Below are 16426 nucleotides of genomic sequence, written 5' to 3' on the forward strand. Positions count from 1 at the left end.
TAGTCACAGACCCCCTCACCCCAAAGACCCCTCCCATCACTAGTCACAGACCCCCTCACCCTACAGACCCCTCCCTTCATTAATCACAGACCCCCTCAGACGCCCTTACCCCAAGACCCCTCCCTTCACTAGTCACGGACCCCCTCACCCTACAGACCCCTCCCATCACTAGTCACAGACCCCCTCCACCCCACAGACCCCTCCCTTCACTAGACACAGACCCCCCTCCACCTCCAGACCCCTCCCTTCACTAGTCACAGATCCCTTTACCCCACAGACCCCTCCCTTCACTAGTCACAGACCCCCTCAGACCCCCTTACCCCAAGACCCCTCCCTTCACTAGTCACAGACCCCTTTACCCCACAGACCCCTCCCTTCACTAGTCACAGGCCCCCACCACCCCGCAGACCCCTCCCTTCACTAGTCACAGACCCCCTCAGACCCCCTTACCCCAAGAGCCCTGCCTTCACTAGTCACGGACCCCTCAGTACAGACCCCTCCCATCACTAGTCACAGACCACCCCCAACCTACAGACCCCTCCCATCACTAGTCACAGATACCCTCCATCCCGCAGACCCCTCCCTTCACTAGTCACAGACCCCCTCCACCTACAGACCCCCTCCACCTGCAGACCCCTCCCTTCACTAGTCACAGACCCCTCCCTTCACTAGTCACAGACCCCCCTCCACCTGCAGACCCCTCCCTTCACTAGTCCCGGACCCCCTGAGAACCCCTCACCCTACAGACCCCTCCCTTCACTAGTCACGGAACCCCTCACCCTACAGACCCCTCCCATCACTAGTCACAGACCCCCTCCACCCTGCAGACCCCTCCCTTCACTAGTCACGGACCCCCTCACACCCCCTTATCCTAACCCCTGCCTTCACTAGTCATGAACCCCCTCACCCTACAGACCCCCTCCCATCACTAGTCACAGACCCCTCCACCGCACAGATCCCTCCCTTCACTAGACATAGACCCCCTCCACCTGCAGACCCCTCTGTTCACTAGTCACAGACCCCTCCACCCCACAGACCCCTCCCTTCACTAGTCACAGACCCCCTCCACCTGCAAACCCCTCTCTTCACTAGTCACAGACCCCCTCCACCTGCAGACCCCTCCCATCACTAGTCACAGACCCCCTCCACCTGCAGACCCCTCCCATCACTAGTCACAGACCCCCTCCACCTGCAGACCCCTCCCTCACTAGTCACAGACCCCCTCCACCTGCAGACCCCTCCCTCACTAGTCACAGACCCCCTCCACCCGCAGACCCCTCCCTTCACTAGTCACAGATCCCCTCAGCCCACAGACCCCTCCCTTCACTAGTCACAGACCCCCTCAGCCCACAGACCCCTCCCTTCACTACCACAGATCCTCCCCATCCTGTAGACCCCTCCCTTCACTAGACCCAGACCCCCTCCAACCCACAGACTTCTCCCCGTTCCTGGGGTGCATAGCCCTTCAGTCAGCACTCCCTTGACTCCTCACACCTTCCACAGAGCTGCTGCCTGAATGTCTCCTGCTACTCCATAGCTGGTAACAAGCCCCTCCAAGGACAAAGTTCACTGGGCTGGGAGTCTCTGGAGAGAGGGACAATGCCGGGCTTCGGGCCTCCACCTTCCAGCACAGGCTGAAGACAAAGCCTCAGATGCATTCAGCAAACACACGTCGAGGGCCTACTATGCACCAGGCCCTGGGGACCCAAGAGAGCACACCAGACGGGCCACAAGCTGGTCTAGACAATCACCAGATAATCCTGTGGCTGACATGTGCATGTGTCACAACAGGAAAGAGGAGAGGACTTGGAAAGCCTATGATGGGGAGACAAGCTGGTCTGGAGGCTGGGAAGTGAAGTGCAAGAAAGCTGCAAAGGAGGGGCGGGGGGGATGTCAGAGCCAGTAGTTCTGAGTGTAGTCTGGGGCTTCTGAGAGCTGAGGGCCCAAGAGTACTCTTTCGGGGGCACTCACAAGGTCTTAACTATTTTCACCATAATACCAAAACTGCAACTAAAGATCCCGCATGCTGCCACAAAGATCAAAGATCCCGCGTGCCCCAAGTAAGACATGGCACAGTCAAATAAGTAAGCATTAAAAAAAAAAAAAAAAAAAAAAAAAACCTCACAGCCAAATAAATAATAAATAAAATATTTTTAAAATAAATAAACTCAGAGAAGGCACTGGTGACCCACTCCAGTACTCTTGCCTGGAAACTCCCATGGACGGAGGAGCCTGGTGGGCTGCAGTCGGACACGACTGAGAGACTTCACTTTCACTTTTCACTTTCATGCATTGGAGAAGGAAATGGCAACCCACTCCAGTGTTCTTGCCTGGAGAATCCCAGGGACGGGGAAGCCTGGTGGGCTGCTGTCTATGGGGTCACACAGAGTCGGACACGACTGACGTGACTTAGCAGCAGCAGCAGGTAAAATGTTAATGGGTAATTTGAGAGTAGGTGAATGAGCCACAATGGCCTAAACCATTGACGTCATCTTGGCATCACTGAAAGAACCACCAACCAGACTTAGATGCCTGTGTTCGAACAGAGCAGGAAGGACACGGCACCACTGGTGGAGCATTCTCATCCAGACAAAAACCTCGTGTGAATAGGCATTCTCTAGACTGTACTACTAACTGACAGGAAATGTGGAAGATAAACGATCTAAAGGACACAGAAAGAAAACATTCTTGAATCTAAAATGGGGTCTTTCTACTTGAAAAAAAAAAATGAACCAGTTTTCTGGAACAAATCAAAGGAATGAAAAGGAAACCAGGGTAATAATAGTGAGACATAAAAGACAAGGTGTGAAATCTAAAAGACAAATTAACAAACAAAACAGAAACAAGAGTTATAGAGAGAGAGCCGGACAGGATGGGGTAGGAAAAGAAGAGAAATAGGTGAGGGAGATTGCAAGGAATCAATTTCCAGTTGCAAAACTGAAGTGAGTCACAGATATAAGATGTACAGTGTGGGAAACAATCAATAATAATGTAACCTCTTTGTATCATGACAGTAACAACTGTACTTATCATGCATTTTGAAATGTACAGAAACATTGAATCACTATATTGTGTAACAGGAAATGTTATATGATTCTGTTGCAGATAAAATATAACTCAAAAACAAACTCATAGAAAAAGAGAACAGATTGAGGGTTACCAGAGGCAGGAGGTGGAGGGAGGGGGATGGAGGAAGGCTGTCAAAAGGTACAAACTTCCAGCTACAAGATAGCTAAGTACTAGGGGTATAATGTAGAAAATGATAAATATAATCCATGCTACTCATGTACAGTCAAAGCTATGGTTTCTCCAGTGGTCATGTATGGATGTGAGAGTTGGACCATAAAGAAGGCTGAGCATCAAAGAATTGACACTTTTGAACTGTGATGTTGGAGAACACTCTTGAGAGTCCCTTGGACTGCAAGGAGATCAAACCAGTCAATCCTAAAGGAAAATAATCCTGAATATTCATTGAAAGGACTGTTGCTGAAGCGCCAATACTTTGGCCATCTGATGCAAAGAGCTGACTCATTGGAAAAGACCCTGATGCTGGGAAAGACTGAGGGCAGGAGGAGAAGGGGACGACAGAGGAAGAGATGGTTGGATGGCATCACCGACTCAATGGACATGAGTTTGGGTAAACTCTGGGAGTTGGTGATGGACAGGGAGGCCTGGCGTGCTGCGGTTCATGCGCGGGGGTCACAAAGAGTCAGACATGACTGAGCGACTGAACTGAACTGATCTCAATAAAACTAGGAAAAAAACTAAAAATAAATAAATAAATAAATAAACTTAAGTACATATCTTTTTAATACACTGTCATAAAGTAGAATGTATGCAAAATGCCCTTGGGCTGCACAGCCAAATCTCTAAAAAGCACAGGGGTCTGAGGGCTCACCTGAACTGGTCCCACCCCCTCCCTTTTCTTTTTAAACAGATTGCTGTTTTTAAGTCAAAGAACAACTGACAACCTATGGCTCAACAAGCTTGGGTGTCTGGCAGATGCTGTCTTAGAAATGAACAAAGGGAGCCTGTCCCTTCAAATCAAATGAACAGGATTTGTTGCCAAGAATAAAAAACTGAGCCCCACAAAACGTCAAAACCGCCATGAACTTCACAGCTTCCTGATACCTAAAAACCTTTCTGATGAGACCAGAACACAAACGTGCTCCTTTAAGACAATATATAATAGAGTGTGTCAACACCTGGAAGATATGCGTAACTCCACACGCTTGAGAGTACGCACAAATTAATTGGAAGAAAAAAGAGAATACACAACAAAACGCTTTCTAAGTCCTCTTCCCTTTTCCAACTAGATTTCTGTGTGAGGCCAGATTTTCATCACAGACTTGAACCCAAATAGCACAGTGCAACAGACTGAACGCAGCACCCAGCCGCCTTCTTCTAAGCCACCCATAAATGGGATTTACAACAGGAGAACGATGCCAGTCTCCTCACCACATTTGTTTGGGAAACAGTTATTTAAAAAAACAAAAAGAAAGAAAAACTAACCTTAATAGGTTTGTTACTCTTAAAGTATTAAGTAACTACCCACAGATAAGAGTCCTCATAATCAAAAGCTCTCCTGAGGCCGCAAATTGAGAGGTGCCAGTCTAGGCAGAAGGAACAGCATCTGCAAAGGCCATGAGGCAGGAAGAAGCAGGCTTTGCGGAGCATCTGAGCCACGGGGGCATGGCCAGACGTTAAGGCAGAGGATGGGAGGCCGGAAGCAGGGACCTTCCTTCTGTGAGGTTTCCAGGTGGCTCAGACGATAGAGAATCTGTCTGCAGTGCAGTAGACCAGGGTTTGATCCCTGGGTTGGGAGGATCCCCTGGAGAAGGGAACGGCAACCCACTCCAGTATTCTTGCCTGGAAAATTTCATGGACAGAGGAGCCTGGCAGACTATAGTCCATGGGGTCGCAGAGTCAGACAGACTGAGCGACTTTTACTAGTGGGGAGGCAGGCCTGGGGGAGTCGGGTGGAGAACAGGGGCAGGCTCCTATTTGCGGTGTCCGCAGCCAGGAGACTCCTCCCACCCCCTGCCTCCCATCCCAGCTCAGGGCTTGCTGATGAGGGGGCTGAAAGGTGAGAAGACGCCCATGTGACCACACAGAAGTGTGCAAAGACTTCTCTGGAATGTTAAGTGCCGACTCAAGCCATTAGGGCTTTAGAACAGGTCTGGTGGCAGGGCGATGGTCTAGAGAGGGGCTGAGGGGCTGTTTGCCCATGCAGAGCTGGGCGGGGCACCTGGGGAGAAGCCCAGCCTGTAAAAGCCCTGCAGAAACTGGGGGCAGTGGCTCTGGCCCCACCTGACCACTTTAGAGACCACTTCTTTGCCCAGTGAAGTGTGGCCAACTGTGCTCCGTGCCAGGAGTTCAGGGGTTAATGCCTCCACCCAGCAGCCCCTCCCAAGGGCTCCACACTGGCTCCAGAGGCGCCAGTCCCGTTACTGGTGGCCCCTGCTGCAGGTGCTTCCTCTCCCTCCCATAGTAACAAGCTCTTCTCAAATCCTGACATTGAGGGCTGCTTCCGGGGAACCCAAACTAAGACCCCCACCTCTAAGCTGCCCACCCAGCTAAGTCCCAGGGCCCGGGTGTCAGGAAGGCCTCCAGGAAGCCCTCTCGCCCTTCCCTGCTCCACATCCTTGAGCGCCCTAGGAGGCTCAGCTAGGCCACTCCTCGGTTGAGCTGTAGGGACACAGGCTGACTGTGGTTTTATCATCTAGTTTTGTTTTGCATGAATGAGCTGTACCATACCCAACCACTAAGATGGGTCTTCTACCCACACTCAAGGCAGGCATTCTTACCATTTAACAGATGGGAAAACTGAGGTTCTGAGAAGGGTATGCCCCAGGTCCTGCAGGCTCTAGTGTCTCCAGGGCTTAACCACCTTGTCTGACTGTCTTCCTTCCATAGGACTGAAGCCCACCTGTGTTCAGGGCGGGGGCCAAGTTGTTCAGTCACTAAGTCATGTCCAACTTCTTTGCGACCCCATGGACTGCAGCCCACCAGGCTTCCCCTCCATGGGATTCCCCAGGCAAGAATACTGAAGTGGGTTGCCATTTCCTTCTCCAGGGAAAAGACTGGCTTAAGAGTATCCAGATGTCTGAACCAGAAGCGTGGGGAGGGCCTTGAGGGTCTCTCCCTGACCCTCCCTCTAGAATTCCAGGTCTGCTCTCCCCCTTGGGCCCAGGATGAGATTCACACCTAAGGAAATCCCCATCCCCAAGACAGGTCAGAACCATCTGGGCCCTTCTGAGAATCCAAGTATGGTCAGTGTGTCAGACCACAGGTCTGCATGGGCTGCCGGCTATGTGTCCCTGAGCCCCAGACCCTGGAGCAAGCCCTTCCCCAGGCAGGGAAGAAACTGGGCCAGGCCCTCACCTGCCTGATGCCCGCCCTGAGGTTTTCCACCTGGCCTCCTTGGCAAGTGGCCCGCCATCCTAGAAAGGACGAAACACAGGGGGCTCTAACCCCAGCTTCCCAACCTAACAGACTCAGTGGCCTCCTCAAGCCTCAGTTTCATTAACGTAAAAGCCTGGCTTGTCCCTCCACCACCCCAGGACCTCATCGCCCCCCTGCTGGACCCTGCAGCCTCCTCCCTGGACTCTCTGCCCTGTCCCTTCTCTTCTTGGCTGTTTTTCACACAGAGCTGAAACCTTCCAACAACCACTGAGGGGCCACATCCTTCGTGCGGTCAAGCTCGAGTCCCAGATACCCCATCACTGGCCAGTTCAGGCCTCAGGGTCTCCATACAAGATGTTCCCTCTGCCAGGAATACCTTTTCCTGAATTCTTCCACTAGGCAAAAGCCCAGGAAGCCTTCGCAACCCTCCCAGCTCAGACCCCACCTCCTCCATGCAGACAGCCCTGACTCTTAGAGCTGCCTGTCCTTCTCTGTGGCCCACGACACCTGCTCCCACCTGGGACAAGGATCCCTGGAGCTGGGATCAGATGATGACAAAGCAGCTAACGTCACAGCCCCTTCTCCGTGCAGCCACTGTTCTAAGCATCCTATGTGCGTTAACAAGAAAACCTCCCAAGGACCCTTTGAGGTGATGCTATTATCAGCCGACACACGAGAAACTGAAGCTCGTGAAGGAATTCCTGTAACTTGCCCGAGGTCACGGGGCGGGTAAAGGGTCAACCTGGCACTCAAACCCAGCTATGCATCCCTCCCAGAATTCATCTCTCTTCACCTCGGTATCTCCAGGCCCTACAATTATGCCAACAGGAGGTGGTCCATAAGCAGGCTGAATCTAAGAGAGTCTGGGCAGGAGGGAAGGGGAACACGCCGGCCCTGGGGGACAGGCCCAGGTCTGAGCTCAGCATGGCATTAACCATGGGGACACTGGAAAACAGTGCTGGACCTCAATTTTCTCTTTTGGAAAACAAAAGCGCTGGATCGAATCTGCTCTGTCCAACATGGCAGCCACGAGCTTTGTGTGGCAACTTAAATCAGAAATAAATAAAACGTAATAAAACTAAAAATTCAGCTCCTCGATCAAAGGAGCCACATATTGAAGGCTCTATAGCCACACGTGGCTAGCTAGTGGCTACTGTGTGGGACAGCACAGATCTGGGACATTCACATCATCACAGAAAGTTCTGTGGACAGCTCCTTACTTAGAGGGCCCCCGACACCCTCCGCTGAGCCAGGCACAAAGGACCACCCTCTGCAGTTTTGCCCCACGCCGAGCCCCGACTCACAGATGATGCGGGCGGAGGCAGTTGGCTCTTTGGCAGCCTTCCTGGCGATCCTTCTGCTTGATCGTCGGACGGTGCTCTCTTCTTTGGAAACTGGGGAGCGATTCTGGGCCAGGGAGGCCTGGGGGCCCGGGGAGGATGGGGCGATCAGGCTGCGCCGCACGGACTGCCGGTCCACACGGGCTCCCACTGGGGTGGAGAAGTTATCTGGCTGGAGGGGAGCCAGCACCCGCTCCCGCCATGGGGAGGCGGGAGAGCTGGGTGAGTCCTGCGGGCCCGGGGTGGCCGCCGCAATCCGGAGCTTGGAGGCAGACCTTCCTGCCCCGGCCCCTCGGCCCTTGGGGTCCCGAGGTGTAGTCATCAGGGAGCTCACGGTGACAGACTCCAGCCTTCCCGCCTCTGCCTTCTGGGGTGTTGAATCCTCATCCGAGCTCGAGGGGATGTGGGAGGCCGGGGCCAGGGTAGAGGTCGGAGCCTGGGCAGACTGGAGGTGATTGAGGTGCTGCTCGGCGCTCCTGCGCTCACTGGCACCGATCTCTACCGCAGGCACCAGCTGGCACTGGGTTGGGCTCTCCTTGGGATTCTTTGTCAGGACAGTGGGAGACCTGCAGGTGGGTGAAGGAGGGGCGGTAGCCACAGAGGCGGCCGCCGCTGCAGCGGCAGCCCGGGTCACGCGCTGCAGGACAGAGCCGTTCTCGCCCACCACCGTGGCCAGCTTCTCCACCTTGTCCTTGCTGCGGAGGTGCCGGGAGATCCGCTGGCTGCTCCGCGTCTTTCTGCGGGACAACCTGGTAGAGGGGGCGGAGCAGAAGCTGAGGCGACCCAGGGAAGCGGGGAGGCTGCCCACAATTCCAGCTGGAGGAGCTGCCAACTCCAGGGGCCTCTGAAGCTTGGAGGCAGAAGACTGGGGTTCCAATTCAGGCTCTGCCACCTCTAGCCAAGACACCCCAGGTGCTCTTCTCTGAGCCTCAGTCTCCCTATCTGTGAACTGGGATGATGCCAGTCCTCACAAGACCGCTGGGAAGATTAAATTCCCATAAACCTCCTGCTGACTGGGTCAGACTGGGCCAAGCACCCTGCTGGCGGAATCGCTCCTTCTGTCGCTTAATCCACCAGACAGTCCCCGGGAGGCAGGGACCCTCATCCTCACTTTAGATTTCAGAAACTTGAGGTTCAGAAAGGTGGAACATTAACCCAAGGACACACAGTTGCTACACAGCAGAGCTGAGGTGTACACCCAGGACCATCTGACTCCAAGACCCAGCCTCTTGCCCCTGGTACTCTGAAACCCACGGTCATTACAGGGGCAGTTAGAACCAGCGTAGCAACAGGGGGCTGGGAGACAGCCAGCGCCCAGTCTACACCTCTGGTCACTCTCCCCCAAGCAGAAAGTCAGATTCTCTTGCTTCTCCCACCTCCAGAAACCCTCCCCATCCTCCGAGGCCCAGATCAAACACCACCCCTACCTAACGCACACAAGCTCTGGACTCCACAGTCTCCAGCCCTGCTTCATTTCCCTCAGCATGGCGCACGCAGTGCCCACTGCTCCTGATCTGAGTTAACACCTTTGAATCAAACTCTCCTTGTGGCCACCAAGCCTCCCGCCCCTCCTACCTTTTCCGGACGGGGTCTCTGTTTTCGTCCTGAGTGGAAGAAATTCGTCTCTTCTTCCGTCGGTTCTTCTGCGAAGGCGTTCTGGGCATCAGCTCAGGCTCTTTGCTGAATTCTCTGTTTGGTACGAAGACAGTGATGGTCGAGGCTGCCTGGAAACCACTGCCCCTCCCCCACCCAGCCAGACAGCTGCCCCTTTCCTGACAGCTGCTGGTCAAGCTGGGGTGACCAGTACCAAGCAAGCGCTCCAAGGCTGCGTAAGAGTCACCGCCAGGCACCTGGGGCTTCCTCAGGTAGACAAAGCAGGGGAGCAAGGTTGCCAGGCAGCCCTACCTTCTGAGGCGCAGGCCAACCCCTCTCCCTAGCCCGAGCATCTGGGGCACTCAGGAAGGACCCCTGGCAGCCTGTCTTGCCCGGCAGGTGGGGAAGTGCCCTAAGGCCGCAGCAGCCAGGCAGCGGTGCGTCCTGCCAGGGCGCCCCCCTCTTGCCGCCGCCCCTGCCCCCCCAGCCCCGCACCTGGTGAACATGCGCTGGGCCTCCTCCTCGATCTCCTCCAGCCACACCATGTCCTTATTGTCCACGTTGCAGACAAACTCCAGGAGCTTCTGGTCACATAGCTCCAGCAAGTGAATGGGCCCCTGGGCTGTTGTCCCCATGGTGGCTCTGCCTGGAGAAAGCAGAGACAAGAGACATGGGGGCTCAGGCTGGAATCTTCACATTGTTCAAACACCAACCCCCACCCAGCCCCATACGACACTTTCCACAGAAGTCCATGCTGCCCAGGCAATTCTGGGATCAATGGACCTCATTACAAATGGCCTTCCTGGGTTCAGGAGAAACTGCAGTCCCACCAGGTAGGACCCCCTGACCTGCCCACACACAGGCCTGCTCTTACCCACTCCTCTTACTGCCTGAAGGTGATTGAGGGCCACCTTAAGGGACACCTAGGGGCTTCCCTGGTGGCCCAGACAGTAAAGAATCTGCCTGCAGTGCATAGGGATCTATCCCTGCATAGGGAAGATCCCCTGGAGAAGGGAATGGTAACCCACTCCAGTATTCTTGCCTGGAGAATCCCATGGACAAAGGAGCCTGGCAGGCTACATTCCACGGGACTGCAAAGAGTTGGACACGACTGAGTGACTAACACTTGAGGTGCACACAAGCTAACCCCAGGTGTCAGGTCAAAGAACATCGAATCCAACTGCCTCTCGTGGATGCTAGTAAATGACAGATCTGCATTCCAAAGGAGTGGGTAAGAAAGTGGTGGTCCAGAGACAGGCTCTTCTCTAAGAAGCCCCTATAACTCTCTCCCTTGAACTGAAACGCCTTCGGATGGATGAGGGAGCATGAGGAAAGTGGATAAGCAATGTCTTGTTTTTTAGAAAACTTAGTCTAGAAATATCAGGCAGTATAAAATACAAAATTAGTTTTCCCCTAATTTTTTAAAAATAATTTTTATTGACGTATAGCTGATTTGCATGTGGCAAAGTGATTCAGTTTACAGATACATATATATCTATTCTTTTTCATTACAGGTTATTAAAAGATACTGAGTAGAGTTCCCTGGGCTATACAGTAGGTTCTTGTTGGTTTCTATTTTGTATATCATAGTGTGTATATTTTAATCCCAAGCTCCTAATTTATCTCTTCCCCCCTTTCCCCTTTGGTAACCATAAGCTTGCTTTCTATGTCTTAATTTCTTAAGAAACTAGCAACTCAAACAAACAAAACAAACAACTAGAAACTCAGATATTCTCCTCAAAACTCAGTTATAAAATTATCACCAAAGCCTCAGGCAAAGAAAAGGTGTTCTATTCTGGTTCATAGCAGGGGCTCAATAAATATCTCAACCGAGGCAATGAATGGAAGAACGAATTAATAGGTGACAGTCACAAGCCATAACAACAGACTGCATGTCTCATGCCATGGCAATGACCCACCACCCCGATCGACACCTGCAAAATCAAGAACCACACACAGCTCGGCCTCTACCTAAGACAGGAAGTTCTTGACGGAGGGGCTAAGTCACCGACCCCTATAAAGGGCTTAACGCCAGGTGCTGTTGCAGCCTCATAGGACTGCCTTCCCGGGGCCTGATTTCCAGGGCACACTGCCCTGGGTTCTTCGAGCAAGCTCTGCCCTCTGCCTGGAACCTTCTGTCTATTTGGTACAGCTCACTCCTCAGCACTTGGCTCTCAGCAACGCAGGGAGGACCTGACTACCAGCCACCATCCTATCCACCAATTTCAATACTCTGCACGACACTCAGGTGACGACGTATCTGCTTGCGGACTACCTGTCTCTGTCCACTAAGCATTTGTTCCCTGAGGGCAAGCCCTGATCTGTCTTGCTCGTAGCTTTGAAGCCCAGAGCTTGGCAGGGTGCCTGGCACAAAAAGAATACCTGTTGAATGAACAGATCCATCTATGAACTGTACACCTAGAAATAAACATTCTACAGCCACTCTAACTCCCTCCCAAAAGACACACACACACAGGGACACCAAATGAGGCCATTCTACACAGGTTAGAGCACGCCTTTCTCATCCAAAGCCCTACTGAGAGGAGCCAAGAGCAGCACCCATCAGGGCAGGATCAACTGGGCAGGATGGCAGAGGCTTTGGGCAGAGACAGGTGTGCAGATTGCAGTCACAGCACAGCCTCTTGGCTGCCATCCCTCTGACTGCCCCCAGTCCCTCTGTCCCAGCGCTCAGCCCTGGCTAACGACAGGAATCCAGTTTGAGGCTAGGAAAGAGAGACCTGTTTAAGGAACACAAAACACTTTGTGCTATGGAAAGCAAGGATTTGCTCTTTTATTTAAAAAAGTAAATGGCAAAGTGGGTCAGGGCTTCTTACACAAAGTGCAAAAAAGTGTTTGAGCTCCTTCAATAAGGAGGTTTGTTTTCAGCAGCCTCAGCCTATTTAAAAAGGGTCACTGTCATTACATCAGAGATGATCCTGAGAAAGGTGATCAGTGTTGAGAATGAGGGTCCCCGGAAAAGCAATAAAAATCTTTTCAGTCCCCTATAAGAACCTGGATAAAAACCCAAAGCACCTTACATCCCACCAAGGGTGAAGGAGGCTCATCTTCCTCTCCCAATACTTTTCTCACGTCATACATTAAGAGCCCCACGGCCCTCCGTCACAATGCCTGTTCTTTTGAAGGTGCGGGAAGTCCACCAGCCAACCCTGACCACACCTCAGTGAAGGAGGTTCGTAATAGCTGCTTTCTGTAAAGACACCTGCTCCATGCTCGGGTGGAGCATCATCTTATTTTATTCTCGCCACAACCCCAAGGAGATCCTGGTGCAGATGAGCAAATTGAGGCAGACTGAAGTTAAGGCCAAGTCTTCGGGCAAGTCAAGGGAGGGGCCCGGATTTAAACTGTGCTCTTAACCTCAAGCTTTGCCGCCTACTCCATTTCAACTTCGGAAAGGTAGGCCCTAAGTTCTGACTGGGCGCCCCAGAGAAGGCCACTGTCAGTAAACGGGCCTGGGGAGTGACAAGTCAGCACTGGCCTCCGGAAATGGGTCAATTTAAAATGCTGCTCAGCCGATAAGGGAGGTGGTGAGCCAGGGTTAACTGTACAGAAATGCCATCTGGTACAATGCCGCCAAACACCCGGTCGGTGGGTGCTTCTTGTCCAGGTCAATAAAAGGCACCTGGAGGGGGAGGGGACGGGGTTATTTTCTTGGACAGGGGGTGAGGGGGGTGGGGTCATCTTGGGCCCCAGGACCAAGGCAGGGCACCTCGTCACTTGGAAGAGGTGACCCATCCCCTGCAGGCCGCAACGGGGGATAAGGGAGGTCATGTCCCCCAGTCCAGGGCTTGCGGAGGGATAACAAATTGCTAACGACCCCCCAGCCCCGCCGGCCGCCCGCGCAGACTCACTTGACTGCACCGCGTCTCCTTAACTGCTGTTGCGATCCAAGTCCGGCGACCCTCCCAACACAAATCCCAGCCGGCCCAAGCCCCACGGCTCCCGGCCTCCAAGGCTTGCGGCTGCAGTGAACAAACGGGGCGGTACAGCGCGGGCCAAACCTACGATTTTCAAAACTGAAGGTTCGACCAATCCCCGTCAAGTTTGTCTGGGCGGCTGCAAAACTCTAAGCCAATCAAGTAAAAGGAAGCACCAGTCAGGCCATCGATTGGCTACGTGGATTGGCAGTCTACCGGACTAAGAGGAAGGGAGAGGAAGCGTTGAAACTTTAACCTGTACAGCTTCCGGGAACAGCGGCGCGCGGCCTAGAGAGGAGATCGCTCGAGGTGGGGGTTGCGCGCGCAAGACCTCACACGCCAGAACTACAAGTCCCAGCGTGCATTGCGAGTGCCCTGAGGGACCTGGAAGATCGGTGAGGCCTTATTTGTGGATAGTGCTCTTTTCGGGAGTCTTCACTTTGCCATTTCTTCACCCAACTGTGTCCTCAATATGGGCCGACCTCAGCCATTTTACAGAAATAATATATACGATGATGTTTCTTAATGATTTCAACTTAAAATTACAAAGCAAGACAGCAAGATTTATAATACAGAGAAATTGTTTCCATAACAATTAACACTGTCTGAGTCACAAGTGAAGCCAAATTGCTTATATGCTTTCCATGCTGTCAAAGGTTAAATTAAGAATCCACATTTCCATTTCCACACAAATTGCCAACCTCAAACTGCAGTTCCAGCATACTTTTTCAGACTTTGATGCAAATGCAGAGGAAATTTCCATTATTTCATAGTCCATTTAACTCTGTTATTCAGGACTTTCCACTTAATCTCCAACTGGAAGTCATTAATCTGCAATGCGATGACCTGCTAAAAGGCAAATATCAAGAGAAGAAGCTAACAATTCTACACATACCTTTCTGGTGATAGTTAAGTCGTTAAGTCGTGTTGGACTCTCCTGAGACTCCATGGACTATAGCTGACCCTGTGGACTGTAGCTCACCAGGCTCCTCTGTCCATGGGATTCTCCAGGCAAGAATACTGGAGTGGGTTGCCATTTCCTTCTCCAGGGGACATTCCCCACCCAGTGATGGAACCCTGGCCCACCACTGAAGGCAGATTCCTTACTAACTGAGCCACTCAGTTCAGTTCAGTCACTCAGTCGTGTCCGACTCTTTGCGACCCGCTGGACTGCAGCACGCCAGGCCTTCCTGTCCATCACTAACTCCTGGAGTTTACCCAAACTCATGTCCATTGAGTTGGTGATGCCATCCAACCACCTCATCCTCTGTCGTCCCCTTCTCCTCCTGCCCTCAATCTTACCCAGCATGAGGGTCTTTTCTAATGAGTCAGCCCTTTGCATCAGGTGGCCAAAGTATTGGAGTTTTAGCTTCAACATCAGTCCTTCTAGTGAACATTCAGGAATGATTTCCTTTAGAATGTACTGGTTGGATCTCCTTGAAGTCCAAGGGACTCTCAAGAGTCTCCTCTAACACTACAGTTCAAAAGAATAAAATCTTGGACTCTCATCGTTCTTTACAGTCCAACTCTCACATCCATAGATGACTACTGGAAAATCCATAGCCTTGACTAGACCGACCTTTGTTGGCAAAGCAATGTCTCTGCATTTTAAATGTTGTCGAGGTTGGTCATAACTTTCCTTCCAAGGAGCAAGCATCTTTTAATTTCATGGCTGCAGTCACCATCTGCAATGATTTTAGAGCCCCCCAAAATTAAGTCTTCCACTGTTTCCACTGTTTCCCCATCTATTTGCCAGGAAGTAATGGGATCATAAAGCTCAACATTCAGAAAACGAAGATCATGGAATCTGGTCCCATCACTTCATGGGAAATAGATGGGGAAACAGTGGAAACAGTGTCAGACTTTATTTTTGGGGGTTCCAAAATCACTGCAGATGGTGACTGCAGCCATGAAATTAAAAGATGCTTACTCCTTGGAAGGGAAGTTATGACCAACCTAGATAGCATATTGTAAAGCAGAGACATTACTTGGCCAACAAAGGTCTGTTTAGTCAAGGCTATGGTTTTTCCAGTAGTCATGTATGGATGTGAGAGTTGGACTGTGAAGAAAGCTGAGCGCCGAAGAATTGATGCTTTTGAACTGTGGTGTTGGAGAAGACTCTTGAGAGTCCCTTGGACTGCAAGGAGATCCAACCAGTCCATTCTGAAGGAGATCAGCCCTGGGATTTCTTTGGAAGGAATGATGCTAAAGCTGAAACTCCAGTACTTTGGCCACCTCACGCGAAGAGTTGACTCATTGGAAAAGACTCTGATGGTGGGAGGGATTGGGGACAGGAGGAGAAGGGGACGACAGAGGATGAGATGGCTGGATGGCATCACCGACTCGATGGACATGAGTTTCAGTGAACTCCGGGAGTTGGTGATGGATAGGGAGGCCTGGCGTGCTGCAGTTCATGGGGTCGCAAAGAGTCGGACACGACTGAGCGACTGAACTGAACTGACTAATGGGATCAGATGCCACAATCTTAGTTTTCTGAATGTTGAGCTTTAAGCCAACTTTTTCACTCTCCTCTTTCACTTTCATCAAGAGGCTCTTTAATTCTTCACTTTCTGCCATAAGGGTGGTGTCATATGCATATCTGAGGTGATTGATATTTCTCCCAGCAATCTTGACTCCAGCTTGTGCTTCATCCAGTCCAGCGTTTCTCATGATATACTCTGCATATAAGTTAAATAAGCAGGGTGACAATATACAGCCTTGAGATACTCCTTTTCCTACTTGGAACCAGTCTGTTATTCCATGTCCAGTTCTAACTGTTGCTTCCTGACCTGCATACAGATTTCTCAAGAGGCAGGTCAGGTGGTCTGGTATTCCCATCTCTTTCAGAATTTTCCACAGTTTATTGTGACCCACACCGTCAAAGGCTTTGGCATAGTCAATAAAGCAGAGTAGATGTTTTTCTGGAACTCTCTTGCTTTTTTGATAATCCAATGGATGTTAGCAATTTAATCTCTGGTTCCTCTGCCTTTTCTAAAACCAGCTTGAACATCTGGAAATTCAACATTCATGTATTGCTGAAGCCTGGCTTGGAGAATTTTGAGCATTACTTTGCTAGCATATGAGATAAGTGCAATTGTGCAGTAGTTAGAGCATTCTTTGGCGTTGCCTTTCTTTGGGATTGGAATGAAAACT

General features: G+C 51.7%; 1 protein-coding gene across 5 annotated transcripts in view; it reads right to left on the reverse strand.

The window, feature by feature from the left end:
* INCENP (inner centromere protein) overlaps window positions 1-16426 on the reverse strand; it is a 48615-nt gene that overhangs the window by 20533 nt on the left and 11656 nt on the right. For 4 of the 5 annotated variants that reach the window (XM_027531824.1, XM_027531823.1, XM_027531821.1 and 1 more), the window contains exons 1-4: window positions 13208-13355; window positions 9834-9984; window positions 9321-9434; window positions 7710-8494 (exon numbers count right to left, since the gene is read on the reverse strand). In XM_027531824.1, coding sequence (XP_027387625.1) covers window positions 7710-8494; window positions 9321-9434; window positions 9834-9973 — 1039 coding nt within the window. In that variant the 5' untranslated portion in view covers window positions 9974-9984; window positions 13208-13355. Of the gene's footprint in view, window positions 1-7709; window positions 8495-9320; window positions 9435-9833; window positions 9985-13207; window positions 13356-16426 lie in introns of those variants that run through there. The other variant, XM_027531820.1, reaches the window with a different exon arrangement.

The sequence above is a fragment of the Bos indicus x Bos taurus genome, chromosome 29 (genome assembly GCF_003369695.1).
Source record: "Bos indicus x Bos taurus breed Angus x Brahman F1 hybrid chromosome 29, Bos_hybrid_MaternalHap_v2.0, whole genome shotgun sequence".
Taxonomy (NCBI): Eukaryota; Metazoa; Chordata; class Mammalia; order Artiodactyla; family Bovidae; genus Bos; species Bos indicus x Bos taurus.